Consider the following 20229-nt stretch of genomic DNA (forward strand, 5'->3'; position numbering starts at 1 on the left):
GTTTTACTAACTTTAAATACTCAATTATAAAAGTTGTAAAAGATTTTTTTTTACTGAAACAAACTTGTAAAAGATTAATGACTTATTTACATTTTATTTTAATTCAGAGAATAGTTCAGGATCTAATGATATATTAAACCTTTAGTGTAAAGAGACTAAACTAATAATTTTTAAATTTAAGCGACTAAAGTAAAATTAAAAACAAAATAAAATGAAGAGGCAATTGCCTAAACAGTGTTGTTGTATTTTTGTACATGCCCCCTCCCCCCACCATACCGTGCGATGCACGAGTTCTTAAAAAGTAATAAATAAAATCAATGTTATGTTAAATAAAGTATTCAACGTTAAATTATTCAAAATACAGTACCCCTTGTTTTTCTGTTTCTTTGTTCTTTCTCCAAAGCTTATGTTATGTTATATATATATACCATGATGCCACCAGCAACGTACTAACGCAATACACACCCACCATTGGATCCACCAATCTCCAACCTTCTTCTCCATTGTTCCGTTTCTCTCTCCAACGGTAACTGCATTGCCCCCTCTCTCTCTAGAGTTCCTTCCCATTTCAATCTGTTGTTGCAGCATTTGTTTTCATGTTCATTTTTCTCCTGCGTGATTTTGTTGCATTGCACGTGATTATGCTAAAAATCTGATTTTGATAGGAATTCTGAGGGCCCCAGAAGCTGATTTGATCTGGGTTTTTCTTTGTTTTGTGTTGAAGGGAAGAACTTTTTTTTTGTGTGTGTTTTTGGTGGTGAGTTTGTAAGAAGCAATGGCACGCAAGAAGATCAGAGAGTATGACTCCAAGAGATTGTTGAAGGAGCACTTTAAGAGACTCTCTGGCCAGGACTTGCCCATCAAGTCCGCACAAGTAAGCATTCTCATCATGGGGTTATTACTTAATTTTACCTAGTGTTTCAGTTTTTTTTTTTTTGGTCTTGAGTCTGAGACTACGGGTGTCCTTCAACCCACTGGATCAGAGACTAATTCTACTCGCAATGCATGGCTGCCGTTGGCCTAAGGAAGTTCTTGCACATGGTGGAGACCGAATGCGGGTTCTCCCGCTAAATAGATTGCTTTCATCCCACTCATGTAAATAGAACGAGGACTACGACAATCCTTTGGGTTAACTAGTGTTTTAGTCTGTAAATTGCTATCAGCCTACTATATTTGAACTAGTATTTTAGTCTATACAAGAATAATTTAAATTGTGATACAAGGTTATTTTTAACTATTGGCATTTTATTTTAAAAAAATATTGATATTCAATTTAGAGATAGAAATAAAGGACGGTAGATCAGAGACCGTGTTAAGAAGATCAAATATAGAGATAAAAATAAAAGAAGGGTAGTCTGTGATAGTTGAGACAGATTTTTTTGAGCTAATTGAGGAATAGAGGAGAGAGAATATCGAGAATGTCTAATTGAGGGAGTGAGGAGTGTGAAAGTTGTGCTCTCTATGTTGTGGGTTAAAGTAGATTTCAAAACTGTTTCTTGTGTTGGCTTGGTTGTGAATCTTGTACTTTAAAAAATTGTTTCTTGACTCACATTGGATCACACATTGAGCTTCGTTATCTTTTTCTTGATATAGGACCCTGTGTTTATTTGAAGCCTATTTGATATCTCAAACACCATTTGGATTTTGTCCTAGATCATGATAGCTATTAAAATCTGGTGCATGACTCAAGGGATCGTACTTCCAAGTCTTTCTTTGTTCTATCTGTCATCTCATTGCATTGCATTAGTCAGATAACAATCTTCAAATCTTGCAGCTTACTGGCTTACTGTAAACAATGTTATTATTGTATTTGGTTTGTTTTCCTGAATGAGTAAATTTAAACAGGACATGATATGATTGATATCATCTTATGGTGTGCCTTGTACAAATTATGTGCAAAAGTTTATACTTGAATAGATCTAATCTGAACCTCTGTCGAAAAAAATTGTTTATCCAGTTGATATGGTGTGTCTTCAATAAAACAATTGAATCACTGCTCTAAGCTGTGCAAGACTATATGATGTATAACTGATATGTGGAAAAGTTCAAATTTGTATCTTACTAGTCAGCCAGTGCAGCATGCTTATGTAACTCGAATAATAATTTTGTTGTGTGTTTTATTTCCTAGGTTACAGAATCCACCGATTTCAATGAGCTAACAGAGAAGGAACCCTGGCTTTTATCTTCAAAATTGGTTGTGAAACCTGACATGCTATTTGGTAAGCGTGGCAAAAGTGGTTTGGTTGCCTTGAATCTGGATTTGGCAGAAGTTGATTCTTTTGTGAAAGAGCGTCTTGGCAAAGAGGTGCTTTTCTCTCCTCTGTCCCTCCAAACCTTAAATTGTTTTTCCCTTTTCATAATCACTTTTTCTTTGTACTTCATATCTACCTTAAGTGTTTGCTCATATTTCTTTTCACTATGATGTAGGTTGAGATGGGTGGATGCAAAGGACCTATAACAACTTTCATAGTTGAACCTTTTATCCCTCACAATGAGGAGTTTTACCTTAACATTGTCTCAGAGAGACTAGGGAATAGTATAAGCTTTTCTGAATGTGGAGGAATTGAAATTGAGGAGAATTGGGATAAGGTGCCAAAATTCATACTTTTTGACCTTACAAATATTACTTGAAGTAAATTCTGCTCATACTTCCTCGTAATTCCCATAAGCTACAAAGTGTTTTGTTCATATTTCAGGTCAAGACTGTATTTATGCCAACAGGAGTGTCTCTTACATCAGAGAGTATTGCCCCACTTGTTGCAACCCTTCCCTTAGAGGTATGATAATTTTACTAATATGTTATTTTCTGAATAAGTTAACTTTGTTTCTTTTTTAATTATTCAGTAGAACCATGGGATTGAATATCACATGCTCTTTTGTTAGAGGACACTTTGTTTCAATTATTTAAAAGTACTTCATTCATGCTTACAGATCAAGGGAGAAATTGAGGGATTTCTAAAGGTGATTTTCGCTCTATTTCAAGGTATATTACAAAATATGCATTTACTAGCATTAGATGTGCTTTAGAAGACAACTTCATTGATTGTAGCATTTAAATTTAAAGTTTTAAACATATTTTTTTCCTATTTTTTTTCCTCATGTTAGATCTGGATTTTACTTTCTTGGAGATGAATCCTTTCACTTTGGTCAATGGAAAGCCTTATCCTCTGGACATGAGAGGCGAGCTTGATGATACTGCTGCTTTCAAGAACTTCAAGAAGTGTGTTTCTTCCCTCAAAATAATATCAACTATTATTTGAAGGATGAATATCATATCTCTAATTCATCATGTATAACTGAATAATGTTTCATAGTAAAAGAATTTATAAACCATGCATGTTATTAATATTTGCAGATGGGGAAACATTGAATTTCCATTGCCATTTGGAAGGGTTATGAGTACTACAGAGGCTTTTGTTCATGGATTAGATGAAAAGGTAAAAAGATATACTTTTGTCGTGTATCTTCAATCAGATTCAATTCATTTATAACTTTGTCCATGAGCTTCAGATCTTAATCACTTTTTCTTCATTAGCAAATACTGTTAACTGTTAATGCATGCTCTGCAGATCTTCAGGGTCAATTGAACTCCCTGTACTAATCTCTTATCAATCACAATTTTATTGCTTCTAGTAATCATGGCGCTATAAATTCTTTTACATATACGCTTATGATGTTTGTGTTTATTTTCTGTTCCCAGACAAGTGCATCTTTGAAATTCACAGTATTAAACCCAATGGGCCGAATTTGGACAATGGTAGCTGGGGGAGGTGCTAGTGTCATCTATGCTGATACGGTGTGTTTCCTATTACCTTAAAAGTTAAATTCCTTGCTAATTTCCAATCTCTTGTAACATTAAGCAACATACTTGGCTGAGGGGTGATTTTCTTCAGCACTATTCTTCAGCAGCATCAAAGGTTTCTAACAGAAGATGGAAAATGTGGTGGATAGCAGTTACAAATTCAATTTGGAGACTCAGGAATGATATGATATTCCATAATCAATCCTTTGATATCACTAGGCTGACAGATAGCACTTTATTCCTTTTATGGACTTGGCTGAGGGGTTGGGAAAGGGACTACAAGGTTCCTTTCCATTGCTGGTCTTCAGCAATGTCTATAGTCTTTAGCTAATGTTTCCTGTTTGGTAGGGTGTTGATTTGTGTAGGGTGTTTTCTACTCCTGATCTTACAGGATCTTATTAGTTGTACCTTGTAGTACCTCTGGTACTTTATCTATTCTAATATAAATTATCTTTGCCTTCCAAAAAAAAATAAAATTAAGCAACATACTTCTTACATACTAATTTATTAAAACAGGTAGGGGATCTCGGTTATGCTCCTGAGCTTGGAAACTATGCAGAATATAGTGGTGCACCCAAGGAAGATGAGGTCTTGCAGTATGCCAGAGTTGTGATTGATGTAATCGATTCTTATCTCAAACATCATTGTTGGCATATTTATGGATAAACTATTTTTGCTTTATGCGATCAGCCATTTCTCGTTTAGAGTGTGTGAAAATAGCTTATCAAATGCATGCTACTTTTGAAACATGATATAGTGATTCTTTATCTCTATGACAATCTCTTTTGCAGTGTGCAACTTCAAATCCTGATGGCCAAAAGCGAGCCCTTGTGATAGGTGGGGGAATAGCTAACTTTACTGATGTTGCTGCTACGTTCAGTGGCATAATTCGTGCTCTGAAGGAGAAGGTGAGCCTATCATCATGAAGCTTTGCTCTATAATATCGTATTAATTTGCTTATATTAGAGTTAATTGATTGTTGACCCTATTACAAACCAGGAACAAAAGCTAAAAGAAGCAAAGATGCACATCTACGTGAGGAGAGGAGGTCCCAACTACCAGAAGGGTCTAGCAAAAATGAGGGCACTTGGAGAGGAGATTGGCATTCCTATCGAGGTTATATAACTAACTGATTCCTTTATTGATTGTATTAACAAACCATCTAAACCGATGCTCAATTTTCTTTAGGAACTTTCTCTGATCTAGTATTTGGTCTCTTTACAGGTTTATGGACCTGAGGCAACAATGACTGGTATATGCAAACAGGCAATCCAATGCATCACTGCTGCTGCTTAATTATCCATTCTTAGGCCAATCCCTTTTTTTACATGTATTTTTCATGGCTAGTTTGAAGTGATTGTTGATTCTTGGTTCCCTTTCCAACTCTCAGAATTGGTAACTTTGGTGAGTTAGAGCATAGGATGTTATAAAACAGTCATTTAGTCATCCAATAAAGTGGTCAAGAGGGTTTTGTATCGTCTAGAATTCTGATAGTACAGTCTTGGCACAATAAACTGGAATGTGTAATTGTTTTATGTTATGTCAAGCTGGAATTTCATGGCTCTCGGCTTTACTTTCAGCAAGTAAATTGATTTTCTTTCCACTTCATGGGAATTTAAAAATTCGGTTTAAAAGGGTCTTTCAATAATATTTATGCACTCCCTCCTTTTCATAATATTTGTGGTGTAAGAACAAAAAATAAGTCTAAAAATAATTATTTTAATTTTTCAATACAATATTAATTAATTATTTTAATTTTTCAATACAATATTAATTACTGGTTACATATATCTTTTACTGTTATATTAATGATGGGTCACAAAAATTATAAAAGAATTAATGATGATAAGGTTAATTTTGTAAAATTATTATTATTTTTTTATCAATATATTAGTTTTTCTTAGCATGAGTAAAAAAAATACTTATGACGACAAATATTATGAAGCACAAAGGAGTATGAAATTGTACAAATTCAATTGCTTTGGGAAAAATGTGCATGTGATTGCCTCTCGAGTCTATAAAATATATCAAGAGGCAGATTCATTTCCAAGAGACATTTCACCACACGTTCATGATAGAGTTTAAAATTCATCATAATTATAAATACGGCATGGCAGAATTTAGCATTATCATATAAGACATAACAATTGTTGGAAAAGGATTTTGAAGTCAGAAAGAAATCAGGTGATATTGCTAAATTGTTATGTCTGACTTTAGCATAACAATTGTGTGGTGCTGCATTGTTGATTGCTCTCTTGTTGCTAAATTGTTCTCTAATAAACATTAGAGAACAATTTAGCAACAAGAGAGCAATCAACAATACAGCACTAATGTTTATTAGAGAACAATTTAGCAACAAGAGAGCAATCAACAATGCAGCACCATCATAAACAACATAACATAGTTTACCTTTTAAAACAGAATCAAGCTTTAGCATTAATGAACCAAACTGTAGAAGGTTCACCAATAATCTATAAAACTTGGACCATTTCTCGATTTGTTCATTTAAGTTGTCATTTGATTTATATTTTTTTTGGTTCACTTTGTTGTCATTTATAAAAACTAAAGCTTTTTATGACTTCTCTGAAGAGAAAATAAAGCATGCTTGAGTTAATTTGAGGAAAATATTGGTTGGTACCCACAAAACCCTTATGGCAAAGCTTTAAAAATAATCAAATTATAAAATGTGTACAAGAAGTTTCAAATATGATAAACACTAATGTTTCTCCAGATTCTGGATTGTTGTCTATTGTCTACCTTTCAGTAATGAGGCGTGGTACTAATTCTCGTTGGGGTCATCATGACTTATACGTTCCTGGCCATAAGGTAATGTTAAGTGAGATTTGAATCGTAGAATAGCATGTAAAGTTTGCCCATTTGCCCACGTTCCTGGCCATAAGGACAAGGTTACCAACACAATGATGATAGAAGCTTTACAAGTTGATGGAATGTAATAGAAACCAATGTTCTGTTCTTGAAGTAAAATTGAATGAGTTGATTTAGATGAACTTTCTCATAAGTATTTGTAGGAGATGAAAATAAAATAAATTAAGGAAACAAAAATAAATCAAACTTCTTATGTAATTTAAAATTAACATACACACTGAAAAGTGCTTATGAACCTAGCAGAGCTTGACATTCTTGTCTTAAAAGTCTCGGTGATCTTGTCTTAAGATTTTAAAATTAAGAAAAATATCATAAGCTAGAAGTTAATCCAAATTCATCATATATGTGATTTGCATGCTTAATTCGTTATAGTTTTTGTTCTCACCTTATTGTGTTGTTTTCAAATATGTTCCAAACAAAAAGGTCTTCGATTGATCCATTTTGGAATTTTTTTTTGATGCATTATATTTTTTTTAGTCCTGGATTAAAAACCATAAGTGTCCACTAACCCACTAGGTCAGAGATTAATCCCGTTCACGGTTTATGACTTTCATTGATCTAAGAGAATTTTACACAGTAAAAATTGATCACGATTCTTTCGTTAAATAAATCGTTCTCACTTATGAGAACACAACAGAGTTACACCATTATGTCAACCTTTTGAATTTTTCATATGTTACATAAAACTTTTGTTGATAAAATCTTTATTTTCTAGCATTTTCTTCTGCATTATATGTTACATAGTAATCGATACGTGGCTATATCTATTATCTTACAACCCCAGAATTAGAAAATATAAATACACACATAGCCCCGTTTGTGAAATGATAACCAGTTTTCCATTTATATACCTTCATAGATAAATACAACAATGAACCTGATTATCTCTTCAGCAACTACAAGAGTGAGGTTTTACACTCCAAGCAAATACTGCTTTTGTCACTCAATTGAAAATTTCTGGCTCTATAACCTCGATGGTGAAGATTGCTCTTCTAAAAGTAAACTAAAAGGTTTATAACAGCATAGAGAAGTTTGAGGGTTAGGATGAGTAATTCCTTTTGCAGGTTCATAAAAAATATTAGATGGTAAAAACATAATTTCACTTTGAGCATAACATCAAATGCTACCTGTAATTATTGCACCACAATAGCTTCAAATAAAGAAGTTAAAATCAAGCATATATTATAAATGAATAGGAGAAGCACAATTTTTCCAGCTTGGTTGTTTCCAATAAAACTATGTCATGTCAGGTTCTTCAAACATTAGGTCTTGAAGACCTTGTATAAAAGACTTGTGAACATGTCAGACAGAACCTTGCATATAGGTTGTTGTAAAGGAGATCATTTTGCTAATTAACAGAAAATTACCAAGGTGACCTAAATTGTTGTTAAAAAAGAGTCACATTGGATGGCTCCATATTACTGATGTACATCCTTCTGCAAGTAATTGGGGAAGATGTTTGCTTTAGAGCTTCTTCAGTGACGCTTTCAAGTGTGGTTGAAGAGTTATTTTATTGGTAGCCATCTGAACGTCATAACAAAGATTCCCATCAACCAGCTGGAAACATCTTCTTATCTCTTTAACCTGTGTGAATGCAATCAGTGCATAAAACATTTAGGTACCACAGAAAGAGCGAGAAATGATATCTCAATATTGTAGTAAAGCTGGTAGTAAGGTTGTAAGGTTGGTAGTAAGGTTGTTTCCTTAATCTGAAGTGGATATCTAAATTGTTTTACCATAGGGTATAGAGATAAGTATGGCAGAGAAATTATTTCCTATGGTAAATAAAACATATGATTTAGTGGGAGAAATAAAAAAAGCAATGATACGAATGAGCATGGTAATATGATAATATCACGTAAAACTTTTGGCCAAGTAAAAAACAAAATGAGGTATTATAAGAAACCAATGATTTATCAACTTAATTAAAATCCAAGTAAACTGAAAAACATATTGAATAACTTCTTCATCTACCAAATGTTCAAAAGTCTACAGTCCCCTACACCTGCTCTCTAAAGTTCTGTTGGCTTTCTGTTTGTAGCAACCATAACCTCACATATGATGATAAAAGAACATTTCAAAAAAATATAAAATATCCATTATACAATTTTTTTGACACATTCATTATATCATAAGACACCTTATTAAGATATCTTACTAAGATGGTTGTTTTTGAAGTGTAACCTAAAGGCAGCCATTCAATCACTATCAGAATGTAATGAATGTGAACAACACAATTATAAGCATGAGACATTAGTATTGTTGCTTTTGGGAAAGACCAATTTGGATTACCTTAGAAGCGTTCCCCACTATTTCACTCTGAAGCTGTATCACTTTCTCTTCAGCGCTGTATGTTCCTTTCTGTTGGCACAATATCAAGTAGCACTTTAGTAGCAGAAAATGGCAAAGGGAATCAAAAATGAAAAACAGGAAAATAACTTGCTTCATGGACCTAAAAACAATGAAATAAGCAAGATCTTTATGTCTAAACAATTCAATAAGGAAGAAAACTATAAATCCAGCCAATATTTGGAAGAATATCTTAACATAACAAAATAAACGTAACGCTTTATATAACTTATAAATCATTGAATATAGAAAGAAATTTATGCAAGTGCTATATCACTCTTGCAAACAGCTGACAACAATGGATTGCATACAATGTTAGGAAAATTGGGAATAAAAATGTAGCAAGGGATGAACTTTTTTGCCATAGGAGCTTATTTGTAGTAAATAGAAAATAATAGAGATGTGCTTGTTGTAGTTTGACAAGTAAGGAAAAATTCAAGGAGTTAGGCCAGATCAAAGGGTAATACTTATCAAAATCAAATCAGGGCATGAACTTTTTTATTCAAATTGAGCTGTCTGCAAATTTAAACAGAGTTATAGTAATTAAGAGTCCATGGAGCTTCCAAACCCACCATTCCTCTAGCATAAAGATTATAGAGACACATGAAGCCAATTGGTCAAACAGTGTATCCATGACACAAAACCAAATCAAATTGGCAAATAGTACCTGAACTTCCACAAGACCATTGCTTTGAGCAATCACAACTTCAATAGTGCCATCAGGTTTAGGACGCCAGTATCCACTCTCAGCATGCATAGGCTCTCCAGAGCTGAGTTTCCATGTCTTCTGAGTGTACCCTATCACGGGCTACACCCATTTCACACACACAACCAAACCAAATAAACAAAATCAGTGCACAATCTCACACACATAAAGAAAAAGAGAGACTTGAGGAGTTAAACTGAAGTCCTCAGCATATATCATCATAAATGATTAAAAAAAAGAAAGTAATTGAAAAACACTAAGAGTGTAATCCAATTGTTCGTTGTCATATAATTAGAAAAGGTTTAATAGTGATGCACAGATGGTGCAAAACAGTTTTCCACTGTCATCCAATCACCCGCTGGTTTGTAAAAGTCAACAAACTTACCATACATGATAATTTGTAATCAGATGACAATATAGAACTATTTTGCACTGTCACTGCATAACCTTTTTTTCTCAATTAGAAATCATTTACATTTTTGTAATAATTAATTTAAAACATCGTGTGTTTGGATAGTTTTTTAAGTTTTCTTTGCTAAAGACCAAAGGTAACATCCTTGGAAAGCAATCTTGCTCGAGTTGGTTAGTATCACTGAGTGACAAAACTCTCCCTTAACACAGCTGCATATCCAAACTCGAACTCTAGATTACTAGTTAAACTGAAACAACTCATTGCTAGTTGATCCGCATTAGGTGGTGGAATAATTTTTAATTCATTGACAGCCATATACTTTTGGTGCATCAAAATTAAACTCTAAAAATCACCGAACATGTGAATCAACTGGCATGGTTTTTCCAGCTTATCCAGAGGTCTCGGATTACAGCTAAGCTGAATATTTGGAGGGAGAACTTTTTCGCTTATGGCAATCTTATTCGCCTCCAAAAGAATTGTCTTGGTGAAGGTGGTCTAGAAAAAAGAAAACTCTAAACAAAACAAAACCCAGTAATAAAAGAGAGAACTTTGAGAGACCCAGATAGTGTTTATGCAGAAAGAGAGAGGTAAACCTTGTTGGGGGAATGTGAGAAGTGAAGCTCTTCGCCATAGGAGAAGGAATTGATAGTGGGGAAGCCTCCTTCTCCTTGGCCTCTCCATGTGCCCAGAAGGTAGGAGATTGGTGCCACTGCCGGGTGGATCACCGCCGGCGATGTTTCCGGCGCCGGAGACTCCGTTTCTGCATCCATTTTCTTTGTTTTTTCTCTGTTTCTGTGACTGTATTGTTGTGCAATCCGAAATGCCGAGATGGGGTTCTTTGGATTTATTGTTTTGACTTGACCTTTCTTGTTATTCACGGTCGGATTATATTTATTTCATACACTATTGGCAATATTATTGTAAAAGAATACAATCCAAAAAACAAAACGAATAAAATATAAAATATAATATTAATGAAATATTAATATTTCATTAAAACTATATTTTTTATTTTAAATATAAGAAATTTGATTATTATTAGGTTTTAATTATTTATAATTTATTATAAAAATTCTTTAAATATATAATTTAATTATATTCTAATTTTAAACTAAAAACTTATAAAAAATTACCCAAATCTAAAAATAAAAAATATAAATTTAATATAGAAATAGAAAAAAAGTTAAAAAAATAACAACCTTCCTATGTGAAATTCACATAAAAAAGGAAATAGCCGTTTTTGCTTAAAAATTGAAATAACTTTTTTAGTAAAATCTGATCTGCTTATTACGTTTCTATTCCAATACGAAACAAAACTAATATATATATAATAAGTATCTTTATATTGTAGTATTGTATTGGATTCAATTCTTTTATGAAAAAATTGGGTAGAGTTTCATTGCAATAAATTCTCTGCATCCCTTGCTTTTCAAATTTGATCTCCTTCCATATTTCAGAAGCAGCAACTAATTCAAGACTCCATTTGCTAAACTCAGGGATAATTTCATTACTTTCAGGGGCAAAATGGCATCCTTCATTTCCAGCTTGCACACATGCTTCAAGAGCTACCTGATACATTTTCCCTAAAGTTCCTCCACCAAATTGCAGTACAAAATACTCCCCAAAGATATGGTCAGAGCATAGGAGTGTTTGGTTGTATAGAAATGAATTAGAGAAAAAGAGAAAAAAAAATAAAAAGAAGAGAAAATGTAGATTTTCATTTTTTTTTTTGAAAATTTCTCTTCACATTTTTTTTTCTTTTTTACTCTCACCAAACAAAGGATAAATGTTAAATAAATCTTATTTACGTAAGTTTAATTTTATTTTTTTTACTATAATAAAAAATGATATTAATTTTATTACATTAAATTAAATGATAAAAATATTATATAACTTTTCGATTTTAAAAAAAATTATCTAAATATTACCTATGGTGAACCTAATAGATTTTTATTGATTTTCAAAAAACATGAATCATAAAAAAATTTCTCTGTCAAACACGTAGGTTTCTATGAAACATTTTCCTTTTTAAAAGTAAGTTCCTTTCCATGCTACGCTACGCACCTTTTCACCGGTTTTCCATCTTCTGAATCCCACGAATTCCAAATACTAGAGACACCTTACTTCATTTTTTTTTTCCAGCATCTGAGAATTAGCAGTGAGTAACAATTGAGAATGAACAAAGGTGCAGCCGGAGGATTAGGGGGCGGCGCTGGCGCCGGAAGCGGGCCCACTGCGGCTGCGGCGGCGGCGGCGGCGCAGAAGCGGAAGACTCTGGTGCAAAGAGTCGAAGGCGATATCGCCAACATCGTCGACAATTTCAGCCACCTTGTCAACGTTGCAAGGGTATATTTATTTAATTAACTTTTTTTTTCTGCATTTCCATTGTCTCGCTCACTCACTTTTGGATTCTATTGATCTGGTGTTTTGTGAAATTGCGGTTTTGATTGCGTATTCAAATAGAATCAACCACACACCTACTGTGACACCATATAATTGATGTAGAGAGTAGAGACAACTGATGTAGCAAGAATTGTGGTTGCTTACTGTTGTAGAGAGTAGAGACCCCGAAAACCTTGACATTGTGGCTGAAAACCTTAGAACCTTGGTTTGAAGGAAGAAGACAGTGAGGGACGACACTGAGATGAGCGAAACAATTTGTCTAATTAATAGAATCAACTGTAGTGAGAAATAATTTGAAATGATTTGTCTTATAGAACCAATTAAGGTGAGAAATCATTAGATGTTTTTGGTTGCTGTTGTGTTGGTGTGAATTTGGGTTAACATTTACGGAATTAATTTTAGATGATCTTAATTTTGCAAAATTGATTTTGGTTGAAAATGAATTTTTAGTGATGTGATTTATGTTGAAATTTGTAGTAAAATTTTCTCAACTCAACACAAAAGCTGTGTTGTTTTGCTTCTTGTCTAACATGCTCTTAGGATCAAAGAAAAGTTTGGTTTGATAAAATCATCAATGTTTTTTCTTTTTTTGGGCAAATTGTGTTTGGTACTCTCAACTGTGTGTTTGGTTGTCTCAAATGCCTATCTGAAGTCTGAACATATTCTTATTCGTTGAGAGGCTGGAATAATGGGAAGTTGCCGTTAAGGCATGGCAAAAGGACCAAGTCTTCATAATGGGAGAGGCTTCTATGAAAAAAACTATCTTAAAGTAACTTTGGTGATGCCATTTCCATTTGCATTGAGGACCTGTTATGATTGTATCCCTGTCTGGTGCCTGCCACTGGCCTAAGTAGGGATACTAGGAGGTTGGAATGGAATTTAGAGATAAGATAAACATAATCTATTGAAACTGACAATGTCAGATTTCTTCTGAGTTGGTTAATCTTGGAAATAGAAAATTGTGTATGTTTCAAATTTCAATTATAATTTTAAGATAAAGATGGCCTGAGTGTAGTCTCTTCCAATTTACTCTTTCTTATACCTTTTCTTAGTTTTTGTGACTCCAAGAAAAAGGAGAATGTAGTCTCTTCCAATTTACTAGTTCCAATTGATTAGTTTCTTGTTCTCAAACATGGTTAATAGTTGGTGTTCACATCTTCTCCTTTGGATATTGTTGGTGAAGATGAACCTTCTCTTCTTTGATAGTCAATATACATCCATTCTTTCCTGCTCATTGTCGCACTGGTGTGTTCCAAGTGGACAGTTAAGAGCCACTATGCATACATGGGGATACTTGGATTATGGATGATTTAGCTTTTTAAGTTGGTCTAATCCCAGTTCTGATCCCAGGGTGGACAATTGGAAATGTCTGCAATATCCTAACATACTAAAATTATGTGCATAATGTTAAGTTTCTACTTGTAATTTGTTTACTTACAATCTTACATTCTTGCAGGTAAATGATCCACTAGTTAGAAATTCACAGGAAGCTTTTATGATGGAGATGCGTGCTGCTAGGATGGTAAGTGCAGTTTTGTTGATTCTTGTGCTTCTGAACAAGCATTTGCACAAAGATATATTGTTTTTTGCTTGAATTTTATGCAAATTTTTTAAGGGTTTCTGTGAAGAGAAGTTTGCTTGTCAGTTCCTTACCGCCTATTGGAGTGATAGATTGTGTCTGACAACACTGGAAATATTACACCTGGCAATTTTAGCTCTTTTATGTGGATTATATAGTTCATGCTTATAGTTAATTGAATTATAATTTATATATTTCTGTATTCAATTTATATTAAATTATTTCGTTCAAATGCCACAATAGCTTTCTCTCCATTGTTCTGCAAGTCTTGTTAAGTATGGTTGGGCTGACAAGGTTTAGCATTGGATTTTAAGGTTGTTGAGTTCTTTTCTTTTCTTTTTTTCATTTTTTATATTGATTGATTACACAGGTCCAGGCAGCTGATTCTCTATTGAAGTTGGTGTCAGAGCTTAAGCAAACTGCAATATTTTCAGGATTTGCCTCTCTTAATGATCATGTAGAACAAAGAAGGATTGAATTTAATCAGCTGGCAGAAAAAACAGATCACACATTATCCAGAGTAGGGGAGGAAGCTGCTGCTAGCCTAAAAGAACTTGAATCTCATTATTCTTCTTCTGCACTGAAGACTATGCAAAACCTGCAGCCATAGTTAAGAATCTATCGATGCAATGAGCACTTATCACTTGATGGATTATGCTTTTTTTAGTGTAATAGGTTTTTTTTTGGTTTAAAATCGTTGTAATATCCTTGTTTGGATTAGGATTAAGAAGTAGAAACTGTTATTTCTTTACCGAGGAAATGGAAAGCATGATTATAATTATTGATAAGCAAGGAATTTCAAATGATGTGGCTGTTGTAACAAATTTCTGTTATCTGAAATCGTTTAAGACATGTTTGGTGGTTAGGATATAATAAGATGGGATAGAATAAAAGGGGACATTTTTATATTTTTTGGTACATATTTTGTTAAGTTATCTAATTGCATTTATGAGAATACGAAGGTTGGGATATTTATTTTCAGGTTTTTTTTTTAAAAATTCAGATTTGTTAGAAGGATAATAATATTTCTCATGTTATAGTTGGATTTTATTCCTAAGAATAGGCGTGGGAAAGTTGGATTCCCATGTGGTGGTGGGAACAAATTTTACTCCGTAAAATTTTTTATATACGTACACTCCCTATCCACGTATCAATATTGACAATATATAATAAGGGGATTTTGATAATTACATTTTTTTAATCATAAAAATCTTATGTAATATATGTTAAAATATTATTTTGATTTTTTTATGTTATTTTCAGTTTCAGTTTAATCTCCTAACTTTAAAAACTTTAATTTTGATTCGTGATAACGTCTCTAGATCAAATTGATTCTTGCATATACTAAATTGTTAAAGTTTACAACACATATACTCTAAAAATTTTAGTGTGTTTGAATTGGTGATGAGTTGAACTCATCAGGATTTTTGGAAGTGACAAATAATTATTTTGTGGTTCATACCATGATATTCTACCACTTAGCCACCAAACATACTACTAACCCATATGAGAAAGAGAGCATTGAAAAAAGAAAAGAAAGCTCTCTTGGTGTCTATTTTTTTTTCACAATTTGACATTTTCTCGCCAAATTTTCACAATTTGGCAAACGTCACACTCTATCTAAGCTTTGACATGTTTGCGTCTTGTTTACCTGCTTTGTGTGAGAGTATCGAACGTGACAGAAGTTCATAGCTGTTTTTGATATGCATGTATTGCTGTTTGTGGCATCAGTTACATTCACATGATACGGCAATATTGACTGTAGACTGTATTTTAAGTTTTAGGAGTTTGAAGATGTTATCCGATTAAAAGAAAAACAAAAACGCAAGAATTTATTATAAATGCACTTGCAGTTTTGGGAATTGTTATATTTTCATATATTTTTATGTATGGTAAGTTTATTAAGTTTTATAATAAAAAATCCTAAACATAATTTCTTTTTAATAGTCAATAAAAATTAAACTTAGCACAATGAAATTACACCTTCAAGCCTTTCAGCAAACCAAACCAATAATTGCCACAAAATAAACATGATAAAAGAATGCAAAGTGCTAGAAGAAAATAGGAGTTTTATTAATGGATCACAAAAATAAATTGCATGTATTACAAAATTGTATCCTAATCAAAACTGTAGCTAAGGTAGGGGGCAAGGAGAGGAAGTGAGCTAAGCTAACAACAAGCCACTCAGTTTATAGGTTTGTGACTTGAAAGAAACAATTTTGTCATCAGTCATCACCAATAATCACCACAAGAACAACTACCGTTTCTAAAATGGTGAAATCTACTAGCATCTCTTACCACAATTTCTCGTCCTGTAACCATGGCTATAAGTTTAATTGCACTGTGGCAATCACCACACACACGATGGCCCTGAGTAATTTGCAGAGGGGTCCAATGTGGAGTGTTGATGAGTCCAAAAGCTATGGCCAGCTTTTCACTATGGTATTTTAGAATGCGCTGTTCCTCTTCATCCACATCAGGAAGCAAAGTTTCATTCTCCTCAGCATAACCATGCTTACATATCTCAACCATCAGGTTGTCCACTTTTTGATATATTTCTTTTGTTTGGGAGTGAGATTTGTCGCCACAAAGGAAGGCATATGGCTGTTTCTTGACTTCAACCCAGCTACATGCTGGAAGCATTCTCAAACCTTTCTTCTTCAAGGTCTGTAAAATGCCAGCAGCTTCCTTCAATTTACCAGAACTGTTGTATAGATTCAGAAGCACTATATAATTACACAGCTTTTCAGGCTCCATCCCGTAAAGTTTTTCGGCTGCTAACTTCCCCAGCTCTAAATTCTTGTGCATTCTGCACGCTGTTAGCAATGCTGCCCACATGTTTGCTGTTGGTTTGAAAGGAGCAGTTCTTATTAGTGCATAAGCCTCATCTAATAAGCTCTCACGACCTAATAGTTCAATCATACACGCATAATGCATTGCTCTGGGCTTAACCTTGTGATCTCTCTTCATAGAGTAAAAAATCTCCCAACCTCTTTGTGATAATCCTGAATAGCTACAAGCAGATAAGACAGCAAGAAAAGTGACATGGGTAGGAGTCACCCCTTCTTGAAGCATCTGCTCAAACATTTCTACAGCCTCTTGTCCCTGACCATGGTTGCCATATCCAGCAATCAATGCATTCCAAGATATAACATTCTTGTGGCGCATCCTGTTGAAAACATGCCGGGCATCTTCCATTCTACCCCATTTGCTATAGAAGTCTACAAGTGCTGTGTTCGCCACTATATCAGTGGCAAAACCGTGACGAACCAGAGCAGCATGAGCTTGTTTTGCATGTTCTAATGATGCCAATCTAGCACAAATTCGTATCACTATTGAAATTGTAAAATGATCTACTGTAGTGCCACTATCGCGCATTTCAAAGTATAAACTAAGAGCTTCCTCACTATAACCATGGAGTGCATAGCTAGCAATAATGGAATTCCATCCTACAGTTGTCTTCTCCGGCATTTGATCAAATACACAATGAGCATCTTCAATGCTACCGCACTTGCTGTACATATCAATCAGTGCACAAGACACAAAATGATCATCGCCGACCCCTCTTTTCAAAGCACACGAATGAATTTGCTTTCCCACCTGAACAAGACCCAATCCAGCCGATGCCCGAATCATGGTGGCGAATGTACGAGACCTTCCATCATTAAACTCCTTCCACATACACAAAAACAACCTAAAAGCTTCTGAGAAATTCCCAGTGTCCACAAGCCCACCAACCATAGTCATCCACGAAGCCACGTCTTTCTCCGGCATTTCATCAAACAGCTTGCGCGCATCAAGCATGAGACCACATTTCACATGCATGAACAAAACCCTGTTCATCACATACAAATCAGGCTCAAATCCACTATTAATCATGTAATTGAACACCCTCTTAACACCTCTAATCGATCTCAAACCGACACAAGCACTCACCAAAGCATCATAAGTGCTAGCACCCACACCATAACCATCATGTTCAAGTTCCAAAATTTCAAACAACTCCATTGCCTCCCGGTGCCTATTACACACAACCAACTTTTCTATCTGACTACAGAGTCCAGAAGGGGACGTTTTCCTGATCTGGGTGTCTTCCAAAACTGGAACATTCCTTTCCATGTACTCAACTTTCTTTGGTTTGGGTTTCAGCTTTTGATCCATGGAGGAGGAACAACAAATCCGGGAAAATGGGTTGCACAAAAATCTCATCTTTGACGCAAAACAACACCCCAAAGAGGAAAGATTCCCGGGAAAGGAAGAACCCAGAAGAGAGGTTTGGGATTTGTGAGGGGAAAGTGCAATTTCCATTGGCAATAACAATTGTGGTCAATATAGGAGTACGAGAATGAGAATAGGGGCTCCTATTCATCATAGTGAATAACAGAAGAAGGGAATTTGAATGTGAAAGTGAAGAATGGGAGAAAGTGAGAATGGGAATTGGAACGAGTCTGCATCAGGAACATTGGAGTTTCCGCTCAGTTTGGTTTGGTAGTTAGTTACTTGGAAGTAGGAGTAGGAAATTCTGGAACATCCACTATTGGTGCAAGACTGCAAGATTTTTATGTGTTTTCGATTCTGAGATGCTAAAGTAGAAATTTGTTTTTTTATTTATATTTTAGGTTTACTGTTAAAAACGAATTATTTTTATGTGTTTTCGATTCTTAGATACTAAAATAGAATTTCCATGTTACGTCAGAATAATTTCCTTCTTATTGTTTATCTCATCAATTTGGTGACACACGATAGATTGTGACAGATGTCGCATCAAACAAAATTAACACTAACACTGTTAGTTTAAAATAACTGACATAAGGATAATTTGATTGAATAGATAAACCGTAAGGATTAGAATAGATTTTTAAAAATTAAGAGATGAGATTCAAACTTAAAATGTAGATAAGATATTAAAAATTTATTTAATCCATTATGACTCATTAGAATTTTTTTTAAAGTATCTTAAGAAATTGAGAGAAAAAAAAAGTAAAACTGCACCTAAATAATTTTACAATATGATTTGATGTAAAAAAAGTATGTTTCAAAGAAAAAGGATAATCTGGGTGTGAAGCAAATTTATGAATCTGGGTGAATAGTGAATTAGTAGTTTAATCAATGGATTAGTGATCTAATCAATGAACTAGTAATTGATCTAATGAATCAATAATTAGTCTGAGTTATCGGATTTATCGCAAATTAATCAGTCAGGTTAGGTCATCCCAAGTCAAATGGATGACCAATCCAAAAACTATATAGAGTGATTATTGACCCAATTATTCAAGGAGTTCTGCAAATCTGTCAACCCAATCTTCCCAATGGTGGAAAGACTTACAAAAAGCAATCAACCCTCCAAATGCTTTGTCTGGTTTCGAAGATTGCATCACAAGGAAGTTGGGAAATGGCCAGAATACCTTATTTGGGGAACATTCATGGTGTGATCGGCAACCGCTGTATAGACAATATCAAAGGCTCTATCAAGTAGCCAACAACAAGGAAGCCAAAGTAGCAGAGGTTATCCAACCAAACATCAATAGAATTTCTTGCAGATGGGTTTGGCGCCTCCAATTATTTTTGTGGGAAGAAGAGCTATTGCTGCAGCCGGAAAGTGAACTTCGCTCAACATTGCAATTCAGCATTGATGAGGATGGTTGGGTATGGAAGCCGAGTGGGAATCAATCTACTGTGGCTTCTGCATTCAACCATTTACAAGCCACCGTGTTGGAAGAGGAGCACCAGGAGATATGTCACATTTTAAAGAAATTTTGGGTGTGTGAAACACCAACCAAAGTGTTGACATTCTCTTGGAGACTATTGTGGAACAAGCTGCCAACTTGCGATCAATTGCAAAGGAGAAACATCCACATTTAGAATATAGTAAATGCATGCTCTTTATGTGGCAGCAATTTAGAAACGAGGAATCACTTATTTCTAAGCTGTGAAATCGCCTCTCAGATTTTGAAGGCAATTTTCAATTGGTTAAATGTGAACTTTGTTATACCTGCTGAACCAGCTCAGCTGTATGAACAATTTGATCACCAGATTTCTGGAAGGACAAAAAACAAATGCAGCCATGTGATTTGGCATGCAAAAATGTGGAG

General features: G+C 34.3%; 4 protein-coding genes across 5 annotated transcripts; 2 read left to right on the forward strand and 2 right to left on the reverse strand.

The window, feature by feature from the left end:
• The first annotated feature begins 334 nt into the window (after positions 1 to 334).
• On the forward strand, positions 335 to 5364 carry LOC100787121 (ATP-citrate synthase alpha chain protein 1). Of its 2 annotated transcripts, none has more exons than XM_003531417.5 (13): positions 335 to 526; positions 725 to 874; positions 2129 to 2305; positions 2428 to 2589; positions 2697 to 2777; positions 2932 to 2983; positions 3106 to 3220; positions 3356 to 3437; positions 3701 to 3796; positions 4319 to 4420; positions 4594 to 4710; positions 4802 to 4918; positions 5027 to 5364. In XM_003531417.5, the coding sequence occupies exons 2-13, from the start codon at positions 776 to 778 to the stop codon at positions 5096 to 5098; spliced, it is 1272 nt and encodes a 423-aa protein (XP_003531465.1). In that variant the 5' UTR covers positions 335 to 526; positions 725 to 775; the 3' UTR covers positions 5099 to 5364. The 2 variants fall into 2 exon arrangements, with proteins under 2 accessions (XP_003531465.1, XP_006585382.1); XM_006585319.4 differs by having other exon boundaries at positions 337 to 526; positions 666 to 874.
• Positions 5365 to 7969: 2605 nt separating this feature from the next.
• LOC100306509 (uncharacterized) lies at positions 7970 to 10967 on the reverse strand. The gene is given in 4 exon segments (NM_001249150.2): positions 7970 to 8272; positions 8981 to 9049; positions 9705 to 9845; positions 10749 to 10967. Coding segments are annotated over 4 exon segments (507 nt in total). The 5' UTR covers positions 10926 to 10967; the 3' UTR covers positions 7970 to 8152.
• Positions 10968 to 12155: 1188 nt separating this feature from the next.
• LOC100787657 (mediator of RNA polymerase II transcription subunit 22a) lies at positions 12156 to 14897 on the forward strand. The gene is made up of 3 exons (XM_003531418.5): positions 12156 to 12501; positions 14015 to 14080; positions 14508 to 14897. The coding sequence occupies exons 1-3, from the start codon at positions 12331 to 12333 to the stop codon at positions 14745 to 14747; spliced, it is 477 nt and encodes a 158-aa protein (XP_003531466.1). The 5' UTR covers positions 12156 to 12330; the 3' UTR covers positions 14748 to 14897.
• A 1292-nt stretch (positions 14898 to 16189) lies between these two features.
• LOC100788188 (pentatricopeptide repeat-containing protein At5g50390, chloroplastic) lies at positions 16190 to 18708 on the reverse strand. Its single transcript, XM_003531419.5, has one exon. It carries the CDS (start codon positions 18443 to 18445, stop codon positions 16370 to 16372), a length of 2076 nt encoding a protein of 691 aa, XP_003531467.1. The 5' UTR covers positions 18446 to 18708; the 3' UTR covers positions 16190 to 16369.
• Positions 18709 to 20229: the final 1521 nt, after the last annotated feature.

This window comes from Glycine max, chromosome 8, assembly GCF_000004515.6.
Source record: "Glycine max cultivar Williams 82 chromosome 8, Glycine_max_v4.0, whole genome shotgun sequence".
Lineage (NCBI taxonomy): Eukaryota > Viridiplantae > Streptophyta > Magnoliopsida > Fabales > Fabaceae > Glycine > Glycine max.